Consider the following 19,123-nt stretch of genomic DNA (forward strand, 5'->3'; position numbering starts at 1 on the left):
AGTGCCCAAATAGTAGCCAGCCCTCCCCAAGTGTCCCATTTAGTAACCAGCCCTCCCCTGTAGTCTCACATATTAGCCAGCCCTCCCAGTAGTGCGCAAATAGTAGCCAGCCCCCAAGTGTTCCATATAGTAGCCAACACTTCCACAATAGTCTCTTTTATAGTAGTGAGCCCTCCCCTGTATTCTCATATAGTAGCCATCCCTCCCCCCATAGTCTCTTATATAGTAGCCAGCCATCCCCAGTAGTCTCATATAGTAGCCAGGCCTCCCCCCATAGTCTCATATAGTAGCCAGGAATCCCCCATAGTCGCTTATATACAGTAACGGCCAAAAGTTTTGAGAATTACACAAATATTATATTTTCACGTGATCTGCTGCCCTCTGGTCTTTATGTGTTTGTCAGATGTTTTTATCAAATACAGAAATATAATTGCAATCATATTATGAGTAACAAAAGCTTATATTGACAGTTAGAATGAGTTAATGCAGCAAGTCAATATTTGCAGTGTTGACCCTTCTTCTTCAGGACCTCTGCAATTCTCCCTGGCATGCTATCAATCAACTTCTGGACCAAATCCTGACTGATAGCAGTCCATTCTTGCACAATCAATGCATGCATTTTGTCAGAATTTGTTGGTTTTTGTTTGTCCACTCGTCTCTTGATGATTAACCACAAGTTCTCAATGGGATTAAGATCTGGGGAGTTTCCAGGCCATGGACCCAAAATCTCTATGTTTTTTTTCCCTGAGCCATTTAGTTATCACCTTTGCTTTATGGCAAGGTGTTCCATCATGCTGGAAAAGGCATTGTTGATCGCCAAACTGCTCTTAGACGGTTGGGAGTTGTTCTTGGAGGACATTCTGGTACCATTCTTTATTCATGGCTGTGTTTTTAGGCAAAACTGTGAGAAAGACGATTCCTTTGGCTGAGAAGCAACCCCACACATGAATGGTTTCAGGATGCTTTACAGTTGGCATGAGACAAGACTGGTGGTAGCGCTCACCTCGTCTTCTCCGAATAAGCTGTTTTCCAGATGTCCCAAACAATCGCAAAGGTGATTCATCAGAGAAAATCACTTTACCCCAGTCCTTAGCAGTCCACTCCTTGTACCTTTTGCAGAATATCAGTCTGTCCCTGATGATTTTTCTGGAGAGAAATGGCTTCTTTGATGCCCTCCTTGAGACCAGGCCTTGCTCCAAGAGTCTCTGCCTCACAGTGAGGTCAGATGCACTCACACCTGCCTGCTGCCATTACTGAGCAAGCTCTGCACTGCTGGTAGCCCGATCCCACAGCTGAAACACTTTTAAGAGACGGCTCTGGCGCTTGCTGGTCTTTCTTGGGCGCCCTGGAGCCTTTTTGGCAACAATGGAACCTCTCTCCTTGAAGTTCTTGATGATGCGATAGATTGACTGAGGTGCAACCTTTCTAGCTGCGATACTCTTCCTTGTTAGGCCATTTTTGAGTAGTGCAATGATGACTGCACGTGTTTCTTTAGAGATAACCATGGTTAACAGAAGAGAAACAATGATGCAAAGCACCAGCCTCCTTTTAACCCCTTAAGGACAGAGCCTGAAATGGCCTTAAGGACAGACAAATTTTATGAATATGACCAGTGTCACTTTATTCATTAATAAGTTCGGGATGCTTTTACCTATCCGGACGATTCTGAGATTTTTTTTCTCGTGACATATTGTAATTTACATTTCTGGTAAAATGGAGTCGATACTTATAACGAATCCTTATGAAAAACACCAAAATAATGTGAAAAATTGTGATAAAATGCATTTTTCAAACTTTGAAACCTTTCTGCTTATACAGAAAATGGTTATGCCACATAAATTATATTTTAAATAGCATTAGCAACATGTCTACTTTTTGTTGGCAGCATTTATTAAACTATTTCTTTTTTTAGACAATAGGAAGCTTAAAACATTAGCAGCAATTTTCCAAATTTTCGGTAAAATTTCAAAATCAGATATTTTTAGGGACCTGTTCAGGTTCAAAGTGTATTTGAGGGGCCTGTATGTTAGAAAGCCCCACCAAGCACCCCATTTCAGAAACTGCACCCTCCAAACTCAGCAAAAGCACATCCAGAAAGTTTTTTTTTAACCCTTTAGGGGAGTCACAGAAATAAAAGCGAAGTGTGTAAGAAATTTGAAAATTTTTATTTTCTGTGCAGATTTTATTGTAATCCAATATCTTTCATAATGATAAACCTATTACCAGAGAAATGCACCCCAATATTGATTGCTCCGTTTCTGCAGTTTATAGAAATACCCCATATGTGGCCCAATTGCGCTATTTGACGCAACCACAAGCCTCAGATATAAGGGAGTGCCTAGTGAATTTCGACGCCTCCGTTATATTTGGTCAATTTTGACCGTACCACTTCAGGTTGGCAGAGGCTCTGGGGTGCCAAAACCTAAAAAACACCCCTAAAGGGACACCATTTAGAAAACTGCACCCCTCAAGGAATGTAACAAGGGGTGCGGTGAGCATTTGGACCCCACAGGTGCTTCGCAGATTTTCAGAACAATGTGGTGTAAAAAAGGAAAAATTCTATTTTTTACACTAAAATGTTGTTCTAGCATTCATTCTTCATTTTTACAAGGGGATAAAAGAAAAAAAAACACCAAACATGTAGCGCAGTTTCTCCCGAGTACAGAAATACCCCACATGTGGACATAAAGTGCCAAGCGGGCGCAGGACGAGCCTCCAAAGGGAAGGAGCGCCAATTGGCAAACTTTGCAAGCTGGATTTTACTGGAATGGATTTCAAGGGCCATGTCACATTTACAGAGCCCTCGTGCTGCCAAAACACTGGAAACCCCCCACAAGTGACCCCATTCTGGAAACTACACCCCTCAAGGAATCTAACAAGGGATTCAGAAAGCATATGGACCCCACTGGTGACGGGCACAAATGTGGAACAATGTGACGTGAAAGGGAAAAATTTGCAGTGAGGGTCCATATCCTCACTGCACCCCTTGTTAGATTCCTTGAGGGGTGTAGTTTCCAGAATGGGGTCACTTGTGGGGGGTTTCCAGTGTTTTGGCAGCACGAGGGCTCTGTAAGTGCGACATGGCGTTCATCATCCATTCTGGCCACATCCAGCCTGCAAAATCCAAATGGCGCTCTTTCCCTTCGGAGGCTTGCCCTGCGCCCACATGGTGCTTTATGTCCACATGTGGGGTATTTACGGACTCGGGGAATTGCTCTACACATTTTGGGTGTTTTTTTCTCTTTTAACCCCTTGTGAAAATGAAAAGTTTAAGGCTAAACCAACATTATAGTGTAAAAAATTTAATATTTTATTTTCACGCCATATTGTTCCACATTTGTGCCCGTCACCAGTGGGGTCCATATGCTCACTACACCCCTTGTTACATTCCCTGAGGGGTGTAGTTTCCATAATGGGGTCACTTTTGGGGGGGGGGGTTCAACTGTCTTGGCAACACAGGGGCCTTTTAAATGCAACATGGCCCCTCGAAATCCATTCCAGCCAAATCCAGCCTCAAAAAGCCAAATGGCGCTCATTCCCTTGGGAGGCTTACCCTGCACCCGCATGGCGCTATATGTCCACATGTGGGGTATTTCCGTACTCAGGGGAAATTGCGCTACACATTTAGTGAACACAAAACGTGTAGGGTAATTTCCCCTGAGTACGAAAATACCCCACATGTGGATATAATGTGCCATATGGGCCGAGGGAAAGCCACCAAAGGGACAGAGCGCCATTTAGAGGCTGGAATGGAGGATGGAGGCCATGTCGCAATTACAAAGCTCCTGTGCTGCCAGGACAGTAGAAACCCCCCACAAGTGACCCCATTCTGGAAACTACACCCCAAAAGGAATCCAACAAGGGGTACAGTGAGCATATGGACCCCACTGGTGACGGGCACATAAGTGGAACATGTGCCATGAAAATAAAAAAAATCTAATTTTTTCATTTTCACGGCCCAAAAGTGGCCGTCACCAGGGGGCCATATCCCCACTGCCTCCCTCGTTAGATTCCTTATGGGGTGTAGTTTCCAGAATGGGGTCACTTGTGGGGGGGGTTTCTACTGTCCTGGCCGCACAGAGGCTTTGTAATTGCATCATGGCATCCTCTAATGGGAATGGCGGCCATATCTATTAGCTGGGGAAAAGGGACAATTCTAATTTATTTGGGGGTATTAGGCCAATTATTAGTTTATAAGGTTGAAAAGGACAGGTGTCCATCAAATTCAACCTGTGTTGATCCAGAGGAAGGCAAAAAACCCTCGTGAGGTAGACAACAGTAGACTCCTCACAGGGGAAAAATTCCTTCCCGACTCCATAATGGCAATCAGAATAATCCCTGGATCAACGTGACCCCTGAAATAGGAATAAGGGACAGAATTTAGATAATGTAGAACCCCAATGACGTGTGGTACGCCTTGAAGCGATCCAGTATGCAGAGGTCGGGGTGATCAGGACAGGTGTCACACTGGAAAATGGTGTCCTTCCTGATCCCCCTGTTACGCCACAGTCTGCACTTCTTCTGGGGTCTCCCTTTCTCCAGTGTGGGGGACGTCACCTGGAAAATGTTGCCCTGGTGCGATACGGGGTCCTTCATATCCAGAAGCACTGGGTCCGCTCCATGGCTGCTAAATATTAGGGCTTTATTAGTACTTCTGATATTTACTGATCGTGCCGCAAGTCCATCAGTCCGCCGGCGGGTGCCAGCTGCGGAATGCACAAAGGGTTATCCTTCGCCATTCCGCAGTGTGCACGTACCCTGGATCTGTAAGTGTACCCTGAGATACGCTCACAGAGTTTGTAAAATTTCACGCTACGCTACCCCCAGACACGTCACTGGATGATGAAGATGATGAGGATGAATGGAGGAAAGAAGGATCCCCCCATTCATCCTCACTGGCTGTTTCAGTGTCGGAGGCAATAATAACGTATGCGCCCGACACCGAAAACACCCTGGGGGCCATCTTTATACGGGGATTAGTATATGGGGTATGTAAATGTGTAGTGGTGTAGTGTAAAACTTTATTCCATGTAGTGTGGTGTAGTGTAGTGTTTTTTACGTGTTTTTTTGACAGTAAGAAAAAATATCCCTTCGCCAAGAAAGGAGCTGCTGATAAATGCCGCATAAGTGCGGCATTTATCAGCAGACAGTGGCGGTAGGATATAGGGGGGAAAAACGCCCCTACGCCAAAAAGGAGGAGTTGCTGATCAGCGGCGCACTTACGTGCGATGCTGATCAGCACTCAGCGGCATTAGGGCGCAAAAAAAGAAAAAAAAAATTTGAAAAAATAAATAAATAAATCGTTTTAACCCAAAGCAACTGATCAGTGAATGATATTCACTGATCAGCTGCTAGGGGGCAGTAGAGCGACGCTGCCGGAGATTGCCGAGACCCGCCGAACCCGAGCGTTTCCGACGCTGGACGACCGAATCCGGAAGTGAAGCGAAGAAGACGCAGGTCTTCGCTCCGGACGCCCAGATCAGGTGAGTATGGTACACCTGCACCCTACACACCTGTTCTGCACCCCTCAGCTACCTAGCTGAGGGGTGCAGAACCCGACAAAACAGTTTTTTTACAGTTTGATCGCCATGATGGGCCGGCCGGTACTGGCCGGCCTATCACAGCGATTGTGGGGGTGTCATCGGCGCCATCTTTCCCCAGTACACTAATGGCGATTGGTGCTATCTCGGACAGCACCAATCGCCATTGCTTTCCGGGTCACCGATGACCCGGAAAGCTGTTTTCAGCTGCTATATGCTGATCTGTATTGATCAGCATATAGCAGCGATCGTTAATCACCCCCCGTGCCGACGAGCAGAGATGGCCTGCTATACATTATAGCAGGCCATCTTCCCTGACCGCTGTGTGTGAACACACAGCGATCGGGAAAACATCGGGCGTAAGTATACGCCCGTTTGCGTTAAAGCCCACCCTGCGGGGGCGTATACTTACGCCCGATGTCGTTAAGGGGTTAAAGTGTCCAGTGGTGTCCTTCTTACTTAATCATGACAGATTGATCTCCAGCCCTGTCCTCATCAACACCCGCACCTATGTTAATGGAACAATCACTGAAACGATGTAAGGCAGGGCTGCAATGATGTTGAAATGTGTTTTTGGGGATAAAGTTTATCTTCTAGGCAAATACTGACTTTGCAAGTAATTGCTGTTAAGCTGATCACTCTTTATAACCTTCTGCAGTATATGCAAATTGCCATTTTAAACACTGAAGCAGTAGACTTTGTAAAAATTAATATTTGTATCATTATCAAAACTTTTGACCATGACTGTAGTAGCCAGCCCTCCCCATAGTATCTTATATAGTAGCCATGGCGAGCCAGATGTAATTCCAACTCTGAATTGCCCGGTGGGCCAAAAATAATGGCACCACAGGCCAGATTTGGCCCGGGGGCCAGAGTTTGACATGACTGCCCTAGGGGGACTTAAAAAGTTTAAAATGAAAAATGTAAAAAAAGCTTTAAAAAAAAAAACATGCTATAGCCCCTCCCCCAATAAGTTTTAAATCGACCCACCTTCCCCATTTTATAAATAAAACATAGAAAAATAAATATATTATTATATACTGTAGCGTGCATAATTGTCTGGTCTATTAAAATAAAACAATATTGTTCCCGCACGAAGAATGGCGTAAACAAAAAGCTGAAAAAAACACCAGGATTAATGATTTTGTACTAATATTGTACTAATAAAAACTAGAGATCATGGCACAAAAAAATTACACCCCATACAGCGCTGTAGGTGAAAAAATAAAAACATTATAGGAGTCACAATAGGGTTATTTTAATCATACATATCAGCAAAAAAAGTTTAGCTGTTTAAAAAAAAACAAACAAACTATAAAACATTAGAAAAGCCATACAAACTGCATATCGCTGTATTCAGACTGACCTATAGAATAAAGATATGTCAGTTTTACCGTAAAGTGCATTACATGAACACAGAACCTTGTGTTTAAAATTTGTGGAATTGTATTTTTTTTCCCAATGTCACTTAATAAATGATATTTTGGGGGGTTTGTCATTAATTTTATGGTAGATTGAAAGGGGCCATTACAAAGTACACCAGTTCCTGAAAAAAACAAGCCCTCACATGGCCTCTTAGCTTTTAGAAGGTGAGAAGGAAAAAACAAAAAACGCAAAACATGAAATTGATATGGTTAATGGTTAAAGAGTCACTGTCATTAAATTTTTTTGCAGACTTTTCCCTCCTCTCCTTTCTGTCATCCACTGCTCAGAATCAGAAAATCTCGACTGTTTTACATCAGTCGATTTTGTCTGTGCTATGGAGAGAGGAGGGGGGAGGAGAGAGATTAGTCGCCACCAGAGAGCAGAAAACAAAGGGTAACACAGCAGGGAGCTTTGTAAAGCTGGTATTCAGAGGTCAGAAACTGTCAGAGGAGATAGCCAGTGATGTAGCTGTAAATTAACACTTTGTTGTCCTGTCTTGGTGCATCATCTCTCCCCTCTTCATAGAGAACAATGAAGATGAGGGAGAGCTTCAAACTGCTTTTTCATGATAAAAATGCCTTTTTCGGCTAATAAACCCAATTACAAAGTTTCTTAAAATTGCCTGTACTATTGATTTCTGCAAAAAAAATTTTTAATGACAGGGACACTTTAACCCCTTAGTGACCGCCGATACGGCTTTCTACGGCGGTCACTAATGGGCCTTATTCTGCTGCCATCAGCTTTTTACGGCGATGGCAGAGAATAAGGCTGCGGGGCCGGGACGGCCCCCACCCCATCCCCCCGGCTACCGGAGGTAGCTGAGGGGTTGGGGCAGTGTGTGAGGTCCGTCCCGGCCCCCCCCCCCTTACCGACGATCGCCGCTATTAACGTTATAGCGGCGACCGTCGGTAAATGAGAGTACCGGTGCCGCCGCCACCTTTCATCTCCCCCCGCCGTGAATCTACGGCGGGGGGAGATGAAATAAGTATCCCCCAGACCTCAGATCAGCCCCCCCTAGTGCCCCGATAACTAACCCCCCTCCCCCGGCGGCCATCATTTCCAAGATGGCCGCCGCTATCGCTGTGAACCGACTAACGTCGGTTCACAGCGATTAAAAGGTTAAAATGAATGAAAGCCCCATGCTCTCCGCCACCGGAGGTAGCGGAGAGCATGGGGCAGTCATCGGGGACCCCCCTGTGGGGTCCCGGTACAAGCGATAAGCGGTATATACTATATACCGCTGATCGCTTGTGCCATGTGCTCCCGGCACTTTTTATCCCCTGTCACCATGAATGATTGGTGACAGGGGATAAAAAGTGATGTCCCCCCACCCCCCAAGTCGCCCCCCACCCCCCCTGTCACCCCCGTCCCCCAGTCACCCTCCCTTCCCCATATACTCACCGGATCCACGGAGCTCCTTCCTCCTCGACGTCCTGGCTGGTTATGAAGTGCGCATGCGCTTCACAACCAGCCAACTCTGAAAATTTAAAGTGACAGAGACCAATTTGGTCTCTGTCACTGAACTATGATTACTGAGATAGAAAATATCACAATAATCATAGTAATACAGTGAAAATGAATATGTAAAGTACAAAAAGTGACAAACATACAAAAAAATAAAACACACACTTTTTATTATAGTAATAATTGCAGTTTACTCCCAAATTACCCCTAACCCCCCCCCAGATTACCCGTAACCACCGCACGTTGCCCGTAACCACCGCACGTTGTCCGTAACCACCGCACGTTGCCCGTAACCACCGCACGTTGCCCGTAACCACCGCACGTTGCCCGTAACCACCGCACGTTGCCCGTAACCACCGCACGTTGCCCGTAACCACCGCACGTTGCCCGTAACCACCGCAAATTGCCAGTGACCCCCTCCAGATTGCCCGTAACCACCCCAAATTACATGTACCCACCCCAGATTACCTATAAGCACTTCAGTTTATCAGTAACAATCCCAGATTGTCTGTAACCCTTCCAGGTTGCACATAACCCCCCCAGGTTCCCCGTAATCACGCCAGATTACATGTAACCCCCCCAGATTGCACGTAACCACTGCGCGTTGCCTCTGACCACGCCACGATGCCTCTGACCACGCCACGATGCCTCTGACCACGCCACAATGCCTCTGACCACCGCACGTCGCCTCTGACCACCGCACGTCGCCTCTGACCACCGCACGTCGCCTCTGACCACCGCACGTCGCCTCTGACCACCGCACGTCGCCTCTGACCACCGCACGTCGCCTCTGACCACCGCACGTCGCCTCTGACCACCGCACGTCGCCTCTGACCACCGCACGTCGCCTCTGACCACCGCACGTCGCCTCTGACCACCGCACGTCGCCTCTGACCACCGCACCTTGCCTCTGACCACCCCAAATTGCCAATGACCCCCTCCAGATTGCGGTGCCCATGTCAGATTACAGGTACCCACCCCAGATTGCCTATAAGAACTTCAGTTTATCCGTAACCACCCCACATTGCCCGTAACCACCCCAGATTGTCAGTAAGCACTGCAGGTTGCGCGTAACCACCCCACGTTGCCCGTATCCACCTCAGATTGTCTGTAAGCACTGCAGGTTGCCCGTAACCAGCCAACGTTGCCTGTAACCACCCCAGATTGTCTGTAAGCATTGCAGGTTGCCCGTAACCACCCCACGTTGCCCGTATCCACCCCAGATTGTCTGTAAGCATTGCAGGTTGCCCGTAACCACCCCACGTTTCCCGTAACCATCCCAGATTGTCTGTAAGCACAGCAGGTTGCCCGTAACCAGCCCACGTTGCCCGTTACCAGCCCACGTTGCCTGTAACCAGCCCACGTTGCCTGTAACCAGCCCACGTTGCCTGTAACCAGCCCACGTTGCCTGTAACCACCCCACGTTGCCGTAACCACAGCAGGTTGCCCGTGACCACCACACGTTGCCCATAACCACCACACATTGCCCGTAACCACCCCGCGTTGCCTGTAACCACCCCACGTTGCCTGTAACCACAGCAGGTTGCCCGTGACCACCCCATGTTGTCCGTAACCACCCCAGATTACCTGTAACCACCTCAGGTTGCCCATAACCACCCCTGGTTGCCCGTAACCACCCCACATTACCTTTAATCTAATTTTTTTTATCTTATTTTAGTAACTGCGCTATTCTAATAACCATTACTAGCTGCGGTTTTGCTCCTGTAAATCGGCGCTCCTTCCCTTCTGAGACCTGCTGTGTGCCCATACAGTGGTTTATGCCCACATATGGGGTACCGTTGTACTCAGGAGAACCTGCTTTACAGATTTTGGGGTACGTTTTCTCTCCTGTTCCTCGTCAAATTGAGAAATTTCAAACTAAACCAACATATTATTGGAAAAATTCGAGTTTTTCATTTTTACTGGCCAATTTTGAATACTTTCCTCTAATACCTGTGGGGTAAAAATGGTCACCACACCCCAAGATGAATTCTTTGAGGGGTGCTCTTTCCAAGATGTGGTGACTTTTGGGGGGAATCTATTCTGCTGACACTACAGGGGCTCTGCAAACGCACCTGGCGCTCAGAAACTTCTTCAGAAAAATCTGCACTGAAAATGCTAATTGGCGCTCCTTCCCTTCTGAGCCCGGCTGTGTGCCCATGCAGTGGTTTATGCCCACATATGGGGTACCATTGTACTCAGGAGAACCTGCTTTACATATATTGGGGTGACATTTCTCTCCTGTTCCTCGTGAAATTGAGAAATTTCAAACTAAAGGAACATATTATTGGAAAAATTCGAGTTTTTCATTTTTACTGTCTACTTTTGAATACTTTCCTCAAATACCTGTGGGGTCAAAATGCTCACCACACCCCAAAATAAATTCTATGAGGGGTGCACTTTCCAAAATGGAGTGACTTATGGCGAGATTTTACTCCGCTAGCACTACAGGGGCGCTGCAAACGCACCTGGCGCTCAGAAACTTCTTCAGCAAAATCTGCATTGAAAAAGCTAATTGGCGCTCCTTCCCTTTTGAGCCCTCCTGTGTGCCCATGCAGTGGTTTACGCCCACATATGGGGTACCATTGTACTCAGGAGAACCTGCATTACAAATTTTGTGGTACTTTTTTCCTCTTGTTCCTCGTGAAATTGAGAAATTTCAAACTAAAAGAACATAATATTGGAAAAATTCGAGTTTTTCATTTTTACTGTCTACTTTTGAATACTTTCCTCAAATACCTGTGGGGTCAAAATGCTCACCACACCCCAAAATAAATTCTATGAGGGGTGCACTTTCCAAAATGGAGTGACTTATGGCGAGATTTTACTCCGCTAGCACTACAGGGGCTCTGCAAACGCACCTGGCGCTCGGAAACTTCTGCAGCAAAATCTGCATTGAAAAAGCTAATTGGCGCTCCTTCCCTTCTGAGCCCTCCTGTGTGCCCATGCAGTGGTTTATGCCCACATATGGGGTACCATTGTACTCAGGAGAACCTGTGTTACAAATTTTGGGGTACTTTTTTCCTCTTGTTCCTCGTGAAATTGAGAAATTTCAAACTAAACGAACATATTATTGGAAGAATTCAAGTTTTTCATTTTTACTGTCTTCTTTTGAATACTTTCCTGTAATACCTGTGGGGTCAAAATGGTCACCACACACCAAGATGAATTCTTTGAGGGGTGTACTTTCCAAAATGGGGTGACTTATGGGGGTTTTTCTCTCTGCTGACACTACAGGGGCACTACAAACGCACCTGGCGCTCAGAAACTTCTTCAGCAAAATCTGCATTGGAAAAGCTAATTGGCGCTCCCTTCCTTCTGAGCCCTGCTGTGTGCCCATACAGTGGTTTACGCCCACATATGGGGTACCGTTGTACTCAAGAGAACCTGCATTACAAATTTTGGGGTGCTTTTTGTCTCATATTCCTTTTGAAAATGAGAAACTTTAATCTAAACGTATATATTATTGGAAAATTTAAATTTTCAATTTTTTTACTGCCTAATTGTGAATACTTTCCTCCAGCCCCTGTAGGGTTAAAATGCTCATTATACCCCTAGATTAATTCTTTAAGGTGTGTAGTTTCCAAAATGGGGTCACTTATGGGGGTTTTCAGGATACCAGACTTCTAAATCCATTTAAAAAAAGAACTGGTCCCTAAAAAAATCTGTTTCACGAAAATGTGATAATTTGCTGATAAATTTCTAAGCCCCATAACACCCTAAAAAAGTAAAATATGTTTACCAAATTATGCCAGAATAAAGAAGACATATTGGTAATGTGACTTAGTAACTAATTTATGTGCTACGACTTTCTTTTTTTAGAAGCAGAGAATTTCAAAGTTCATAAAATGCAAATTTTTTAAATTTTTCATGATATTTTGATGTTTTTCACAAAAAACACACAAAGTAGTGACCAAATTTTGCCACTAACATAAAGTGCCATATGTCACGAAAAAACAATCTCAGAATCGCTAGCATACGTTAAAGCATCACTGAGCTATGAGAGCATAAAGTGAGACAGGTCAGATTTTGAAAAATTAGCCTGGTCATTAAGGCCCAAACTAGCTGCAGCACAAAGGGGTTAATGATCATGACCGGCCACAACAGTCTTTATCTGCCCTTACTTTTAGATTGTGAAAAAAGGGTACCTGTCACAGCTCAGTTTTTTAAACCTTGGTGGAGGCAACAGAACTTTGGAATGCCATGGAAATGTCCTAAGTCCCAGTTTTCACATTGGGATTGCAAATGTGGTTAAAACCATGCCCCCATTTTTACCTGAATAGCCATGTGCTGTTGTTGCAACTATCGGCCTTAGCGTCTGTGAGTTCCCTAAATAATAGGACTCTGTGTGGAATCCACTGACACTTAGGACATTTTCATGGTAACAGAAACGTCCATTCGCAGCATGCTGAAGTTTACAAGATTGAACCGTAACAGGTACACTATACCAGGGCCGGCGTCAGCACAGGGCTTTCCCTGGCAAGTGCTGGGGGCCAGAGGGTGAGAGGAGCCCAGTGCTCTAATGTTCAGCCCGCTCACTGTGGTGCTGAACATCAGAAGGCTCAGGAGATGGAGCAGGACATGCACAGAGAGAGAAAAGGGTGAGGGACCTGATCACATGACCCGCAGGTCCTCAACCTTTCAGTGTGGAGAGCAGCCGGACAGAGAGAATGAGGGAGAAGACTGAGCAGTAAGTTCTGCGTTTTAGGGCCCATTTACATAGAAAGATCTGTAAAAGATTGAAGCCAAAGCCAGAAAGACTATAAACAGGTCATAAAGGAAAAACTGAGAATTCTCCTCTTTTCAAATCCATTCCTGGCTTTGGCTTCAAATCTTTGTCAGATAATCTTTCTGTGTAAATGGACCCTTAGGGTACTTTTACACGGAACGATAATTGGCTGATTATCATTCTGAGTAATAAAGACAAGAATCAGCCGCTGATCGCTGTCATCGGCTGATCGTTGATATAAGTTCTGGCCTGCTACGTGTAATAGCTGACGCTGACAATATGCAAAGAAGAATACATACCTATCCATGCTGCAGGGCTCCTCTTCCTCTGTGCTTCTCCCCAGGTCCTGCACACTCCAGCTTCACAGCGGCTTGTTTCAGCTGACAGGCTGCTCAGCCAATCACTGGCCGAGGCAGTCTAGGCCATTTATTGGCTGAGCAGCCTGTCAGCTGAAACAAGCCGCTGTGAAGCTGGAGTGTGCGGGACCCGGGGAGAAGCACAGAGGAAGAGGAGCCCTGCAGCCTGTACAAGTAATGTATACAGTTTAAACAAGGGCTGCAAGAACATTGGTAACGATGTCCCTGCAGCCCTTGTTAAGCGATTATCGTGTAATAGGCCCAGTAAAGTTAGTCAGTGAGTGTGTGTCCATTTGTGGTGTCTCCAGTCAGTGGCGTAGCTACCATGAAGGCAGGGAAGGCGACTGCTATGGGGCCCTTGTAAGAAGGGGGCCCCAGAAAGCCCTGCTAAGCCTTCATGTTAGGTATGCCAATGACAGCCGACCACCGCATCCCCCCTCCCACAGAGGAAGAAGGACCCGCCACTGTACTCTTCAGCCCCCTCATTGTAGTGCAGGGTGAGCAGGCTGCACATCAGAAGGAGAGGGACAGAGGAGCAGGAGAGGGATGAAAGACCTTATCACATGACCCAAAGGTCCTTAATACCTCTGTGTAAGGATGGGCATGATGTCCTCAAAGGTCCTTTACACCTCCTTCTGGACACTCCATTCTAGTGTCTACCCTGGGAGCTTTAAGTGCTGTGTATGTGTGTCAGTGTGTGTACATATATGTATATGTCAGAGAGTGTATGTATGTATCTGTGGGTATATGTATATGTAAGTGTGTGCATGTATCTGTGGCTATATATGTATATACTGTAGTGTCTGTAGCACTGGTGTATATGTGTGTGTGTGTTTGTCAGCAGTGTCTCAAGTGATTGACAGGTTTCCTCCCAAAGATGTTCTGCAGCAGTTTCTCTTAATGCTGGGCTCTAATAAAAGAACCCACCACTAAAAGAAAATGCTGCAGATAATATTTCTGGTTCTTATTACACTTGGGGGATAATTCCCCTGTATATGATCTATTCATATATGTTATCACTAGTGTCATCACATTCCAGTGTATATACCAGTGGTGTATTTGTATATATGTAAATGGTGCCTCTGTGTGTATATATGTGCGTCATTGTGTGTGTTAGAGTGTTGGCTATCTATGGGGGGTGGGGAGGTACAGGATTCAGGGGGGCCCATACAGTTTTCTGCTCTGGGGCCCCTGTCTCCAGTGATGTGCATAGTGTGTGGATGGATGAGGGACCCACTGAGGCTTCTGTCACCTGAGGGCCCTGTTATCTACCCGCCTTCTTCATGGTAACCATCATTAATACAGGCCTATCCCAGGTACACACATAGCAGCAGCCTATGGAGCACGTCGTCTAGACTGGATTGGCACAGAATTGTTTTTCAGACAGATGAAATGCTAATCGTATTGTATGAGAGGAGCACAAGCTGCGGGCACAGGTGGGTGTAAGGTGCTGCCCCCTATGGAGCCCCTGCCGCCCCCCTCTGTACCTAGCCTCGTCGGTCAGTCTGCGCCCCGGTCCTGCGCCTTTGAATTTGATGTCAGCTTTAAAGCCTTCAAACAGCTTCTTCATGGTTTCCCAATCTCTGGAAGAAGATCCGCGAGTAGTGACAAGCACAGCTAATCGTCTGGCGAGCTTCCCCGGCCCGGACGGCGGATGACAGCTCTTCCCGGAAGTGATCCCTCCGCGACCCCGTCATTTCCCTCAGCGCTGAATGTGCAGGCGAATGGCAGCAGTGGTACCAATCAGGAGAGGAGAGGCGTTATTTCCGGCGACACGGGCTGCCCGCAGGAGAGTGCCGAGAGGAGGCTGCGACTCGCTGCTGCTGCTACCGAATCATGCCGTATAGCTTCAAGCCGGGAGACCTGGTGTTCGCCAAGATGAAAGGATACCCGCACTGGCCGGCCCGGGTTAGATCCAGTCTGGGCGCTGATCGGTGGGGTGGGGGAGGGACACGGAGGTGTAACGGTGCGGGTTGCCGGGGTTGCGGCCCCTGGGTGCAGGGGTCGGGGCTGTAGATCGGGCTATCCTGGCGGTATCATCGCTGGGTTGCAGGGATTAGAGTGGGGCTGTGGCTGCACATGAATGGGTGACCACTATGTTCTGTGCTTAGGTTGATGATGTTAAAGATGGAGCCGTGAAACCTCCACCGAACAAGTACCTCATCTTCTTCTATGGGACCCACGAAACGTAAGTGACTGCTCCTTACTCAGGGAGAGCCTGCTGTGACCCGGGAGCGGCGTAGAGGGCAAAATGAAAGCAGCTTCCTGATTGGTGCTGGGGGCAGGCGCTTCCCCTGCTGTAGCTCACATGGAGCTCGCTTCTCGGCATGTCGTTATAGTCAGCGCAGGTGCTGTCCTCTCACCAACCAATACTGTGAAGTCTATTCCTGTGTGTGACTCCTGTGTCCATGCTCCTCCCCTTTGGCATATAGCATTGAGGTATAAAACTGTTTGCTATACAGCTGCACACAGTAATTATTGCTGGGTCCATATGCTGAGAATCTCCTATTGTACATGCTAAATAGGCCTATGATACTGAGGTGGAATGAAAGTAATTGTATATTGCATATGATGGGGATATTTGCAACAATCCTATTTTAGCAAGCTTTGATTGATTTTCAGCTTGTCTGTTCACCCACGCGGTACACCTGAGACAGATTACTTTCTCTCCAATGCTGCGTTTACACGCAACGACTATCGTTCGAATCTTCACAATAACAATCGCATTTGAGCGATAATCGGCTCATGTAAACACGGCCAACAAACAAGCAACGAGCGAGAAATTGTTCATTTAGATCCTTCAACATATTCTCAAATCGCCATTGGTCTTTCACTAAAAATTCGTAGATTGCTTTGTGTAAACGGTCTTTCACCTATTCATTGTATGTGTGAGATGGGTTTAAGCGATCTTAAAACGATCGCAATAACGCTTTTTCCCAAACAATATTTCATTCCATCTATATGCTGATTGTTATAGAAAATACATTGTTACTTTGAAATCGTTAATCGTTCGATTGGGAGAATTATCGCTCAGTGTAAACTCAGCATTAGGGTCCATTTACACAGAAAGATTATCAGCCAAAGATTTGAAAGCAAAGCCAGGAATGGATTTGAAAAAAAGGAGCAATCTCAGGCTTTCCTTTATGACATGATCTCTGTTTATAGTCTGTCCGGCTTTGGCTTCAAATCTTTGGCAGATAATCTTTCTGTGTAAATGGACCCTTATTGGCAAGGAATCACTGCACATGATTTAGGCTGCAATAAACATTTGATTGTCATTGATTTCCCAACATGGGCAGGATTTAGTGCTGGCAGCCTCTTATGCTTTCTGATGGAACATTTTTATGTATGTTAATTTGTGTTTTTTTTTTGTTTTGTTAACATAACACTACGTTTAACAGCATCTGTTGTCTGTTGATACCTATGTATCGGTGGCAGGAACGTTCTTTTTTTTTACTATTGATTTGCAGGCACTGTCGGGTGTGCCCGCAAATCAATTAGCCATACACTTCAATGTGATGTGTGGCTGCTGCTGCACTTTACATTGTGTGAACAGCTATTCTTTCCGGACGCTGTTCACTGAACAGCGTCAGGAAATAATAGGAAAGTTCGTTATTTTAACACCCATTCTAAAGATTGGGCGTTAACTTTGTATGAACACAGAAGCATTGCATTGACTTCAATGCAATTCTGTCCCTGCAGCAAAGAACAGACGCTTATTCCATTGCAATCAGAGTCCGTTCTTTACTAAAACCAAAGTGTAAACATAGCTTAACCTTAGTTTAGAGTTTATTTTTACATTGCATTATGATCGTCACTGTGTTCTGAACTGTGTTTGGAATCATTTCTTTGTGCCAGCCTGTTTAACTCCTTAAAAGGTACCTACCATTTTGTTTGTGTGGCAGGATACCTTTTCAAAAATCTTGCGGCTCTGCACTTCGTTCTAAAGCGAGTGTAGTACAGATCTGCAGAAAGCTCCATAGGCTGCATTTAAAGGGGTACTCCAGCGTGGGGGCACTTTTGCGTGGGATTCCGCCTCCTTCACTTAGCGGACCTGAGACGTCACGTCTCGGGCCTGCGCAGACACCTGGAAGCGGCCGGGAACCGGGCATTGGAGCGCCGCGATGCGGGACCTGCAGGTGGAACCGGGGAGGTGAGTGGACGTCTTTTCCCTCGGCCACCTCGTCCCCAGTCCAAGCGCATAAGTGCCCCCACGCTGGAGTACCCCTTTAATACACTTACAATGCCGCCTACGAAGCTTCTGGTAGGTCCTTACTATGCTCTCTTCCAAATGAAGCGTAGAGCAGCAAGACTTTTGAAAAGGTATCCTGCAGCGTAAAGACCCCGCTCTGAACCGCGGCGGTCCCGGATGCCGCTTGTAGCCCCGGACCGCCGGTATTAGTGGGCACGGTCCGATCGCCGTGCCCGCTAATACAGTAATCAGATGCAGCTGTCAAACATGACAGCTGCATCCGATTACCGGATACAGCATTTCCCTGGTGTCTAGTGGCGAAGATCGCTCCTCCGGGACGCTCTCCCTGTCTGATGCCGGCCGGGGACTCGTCCAAGATGGCGCCGTCCCCGACTCGGCACTCGTTTGTATTCGGCTGCAGCTGCCGAAAGCAAACAAGTGCTGATCTAATTGATCTTTGCTGTATAACTATACAGCAAAGATCTCAATGAGAGATCAAAGTATATATACTAGAAGTCCCCTAGGGGAGCTTCTAGTATATGTGTAAAAAAAAAAAAAAAGTGTTATTAGTAAAAAGCTCCCTCCCCCAATAAAAGTCTGAATCACCCCCCTTTTCCCAGGTTATAAATAAAAGTAAACAAAAATAAATAAACATGTTTGCTATCGCCGCGTGCGTAATCGCCCGAATTATTAATCACATTCCTGATCTCGCACGGTAAACGGCGTCGGCGCAAAAAAATCCCAAAGTGCAAAATTGCGCATTTTTGATCACATCAAATCCAGAAAAAATGTAATAAAAAGCGATCAAAAAGTCGCATATGCGCAATCAAGGTATCAATAGAAAGTAAACATCATGGCGCAAAAAATGACACCTCACACAGCCCCATAGACCAAAGGATAAAAGCGTTATAAGCCTGGGAATAGAGCGATTTTAAGGAACGTATATTTGTTAACAATGGTTTTTAATTTTTTTACAGGCCATCAGATACAATATAAGTTAAACATGTTATATATCGTTTTAATCGTAACGACTTGAGGAACATGCGTAACAAGTCAGTTTTACCCCAGGGCGAATGGCGTAAAAACACATTCCCCCAAATAAAAGAAATGCGTTTTTTTTTTCAATTTCACCACACTTTGAATTTGTTTCTGGTTTCGTAGTATATTTTATGCAAAAAATCAGCCTGTCATTGCAAAGTACAATTAGTGACGTAAAAAATAAGGGCTCATGTGGGTCTGTAGGTATAAAAATGCAAGTGCTATGGCCTTTTAAGCACAAGGAGGAAAAAACTAAAACGCAAAAACAAAAATTAACCTGGTCCCGAAGGGGTTAACTTAGTTGTATTAACCCCTTAAGGACAGAGCCTGAAATGGCCTTAAAGAGAACCAATCATGGCCGAAATAAAAAATTTTTTTT

At 45.9% G+C, this 19,123-nt stretch overlaps 2 protein-coding genes across 3 annotated transcripts in view; one reads left to right on the forward strand and one right to left on the reverse strand.

Moving 5' to 3' along the window:
• The window catches only part of UBXN6 (UBX domain protein 6), a 55,898-nt gene extending 40,153 nt beyond the window's left edge, over positions 1-15,745 (reverse strand). The window contains exon 1 of the mRNA XM_069962565.1: positions 15,002-15,745. Coding sequence (XP_069818666.1) covers positions 15,002-15,084 — 83 coding nt within the window. The 5' untranslated portion in view covers positions 15,085-15,745. The remainder of the gene's footprint in view (positions 1-15,001) is intronic.
• Positions 15,209-19,123, forward strand: part of HDGFL2 (HDGF like 2) — a 107,766-nt gene continuing 103,851 nt past the window's right edge. Inside the window, exons 1-2 of one of the 2 annotated variants that reach the window (XM_069962563.1) lie at positions 15,209-15,422; positions 15,626-15,702. In XM_069962563.1, coding sequence (XP_069818664.1) covers positions 15,351-15,422; positions 15,626-15,702 — 149 coding nt within the window. In that variant the 5' untranslated portion in view covers positions 15,209-15,350. The remainder of the gene's footprint in view (positions 15,423-15,625; positions 15,703-19,123) is intronic. The other variant, XM_069962562.1, reaches the window with a different exon arrangement.

Source organism: Dendropsophus ebraccatus, chromosome 3 (genome assembly GCF_027789765.1).
Source record: "Dendropsophus ebraccatus isolate aDenEbr1 chromosome 3, aDenEbr1.pat, whole genome shotgun sequence".
NCBI classification, from domain to species: Eukaryota; Metazoa; Chordata; class Amphibia; order Anura; family Hylidae; genus Dendropsophus; species Dendropsophus ebraccatus.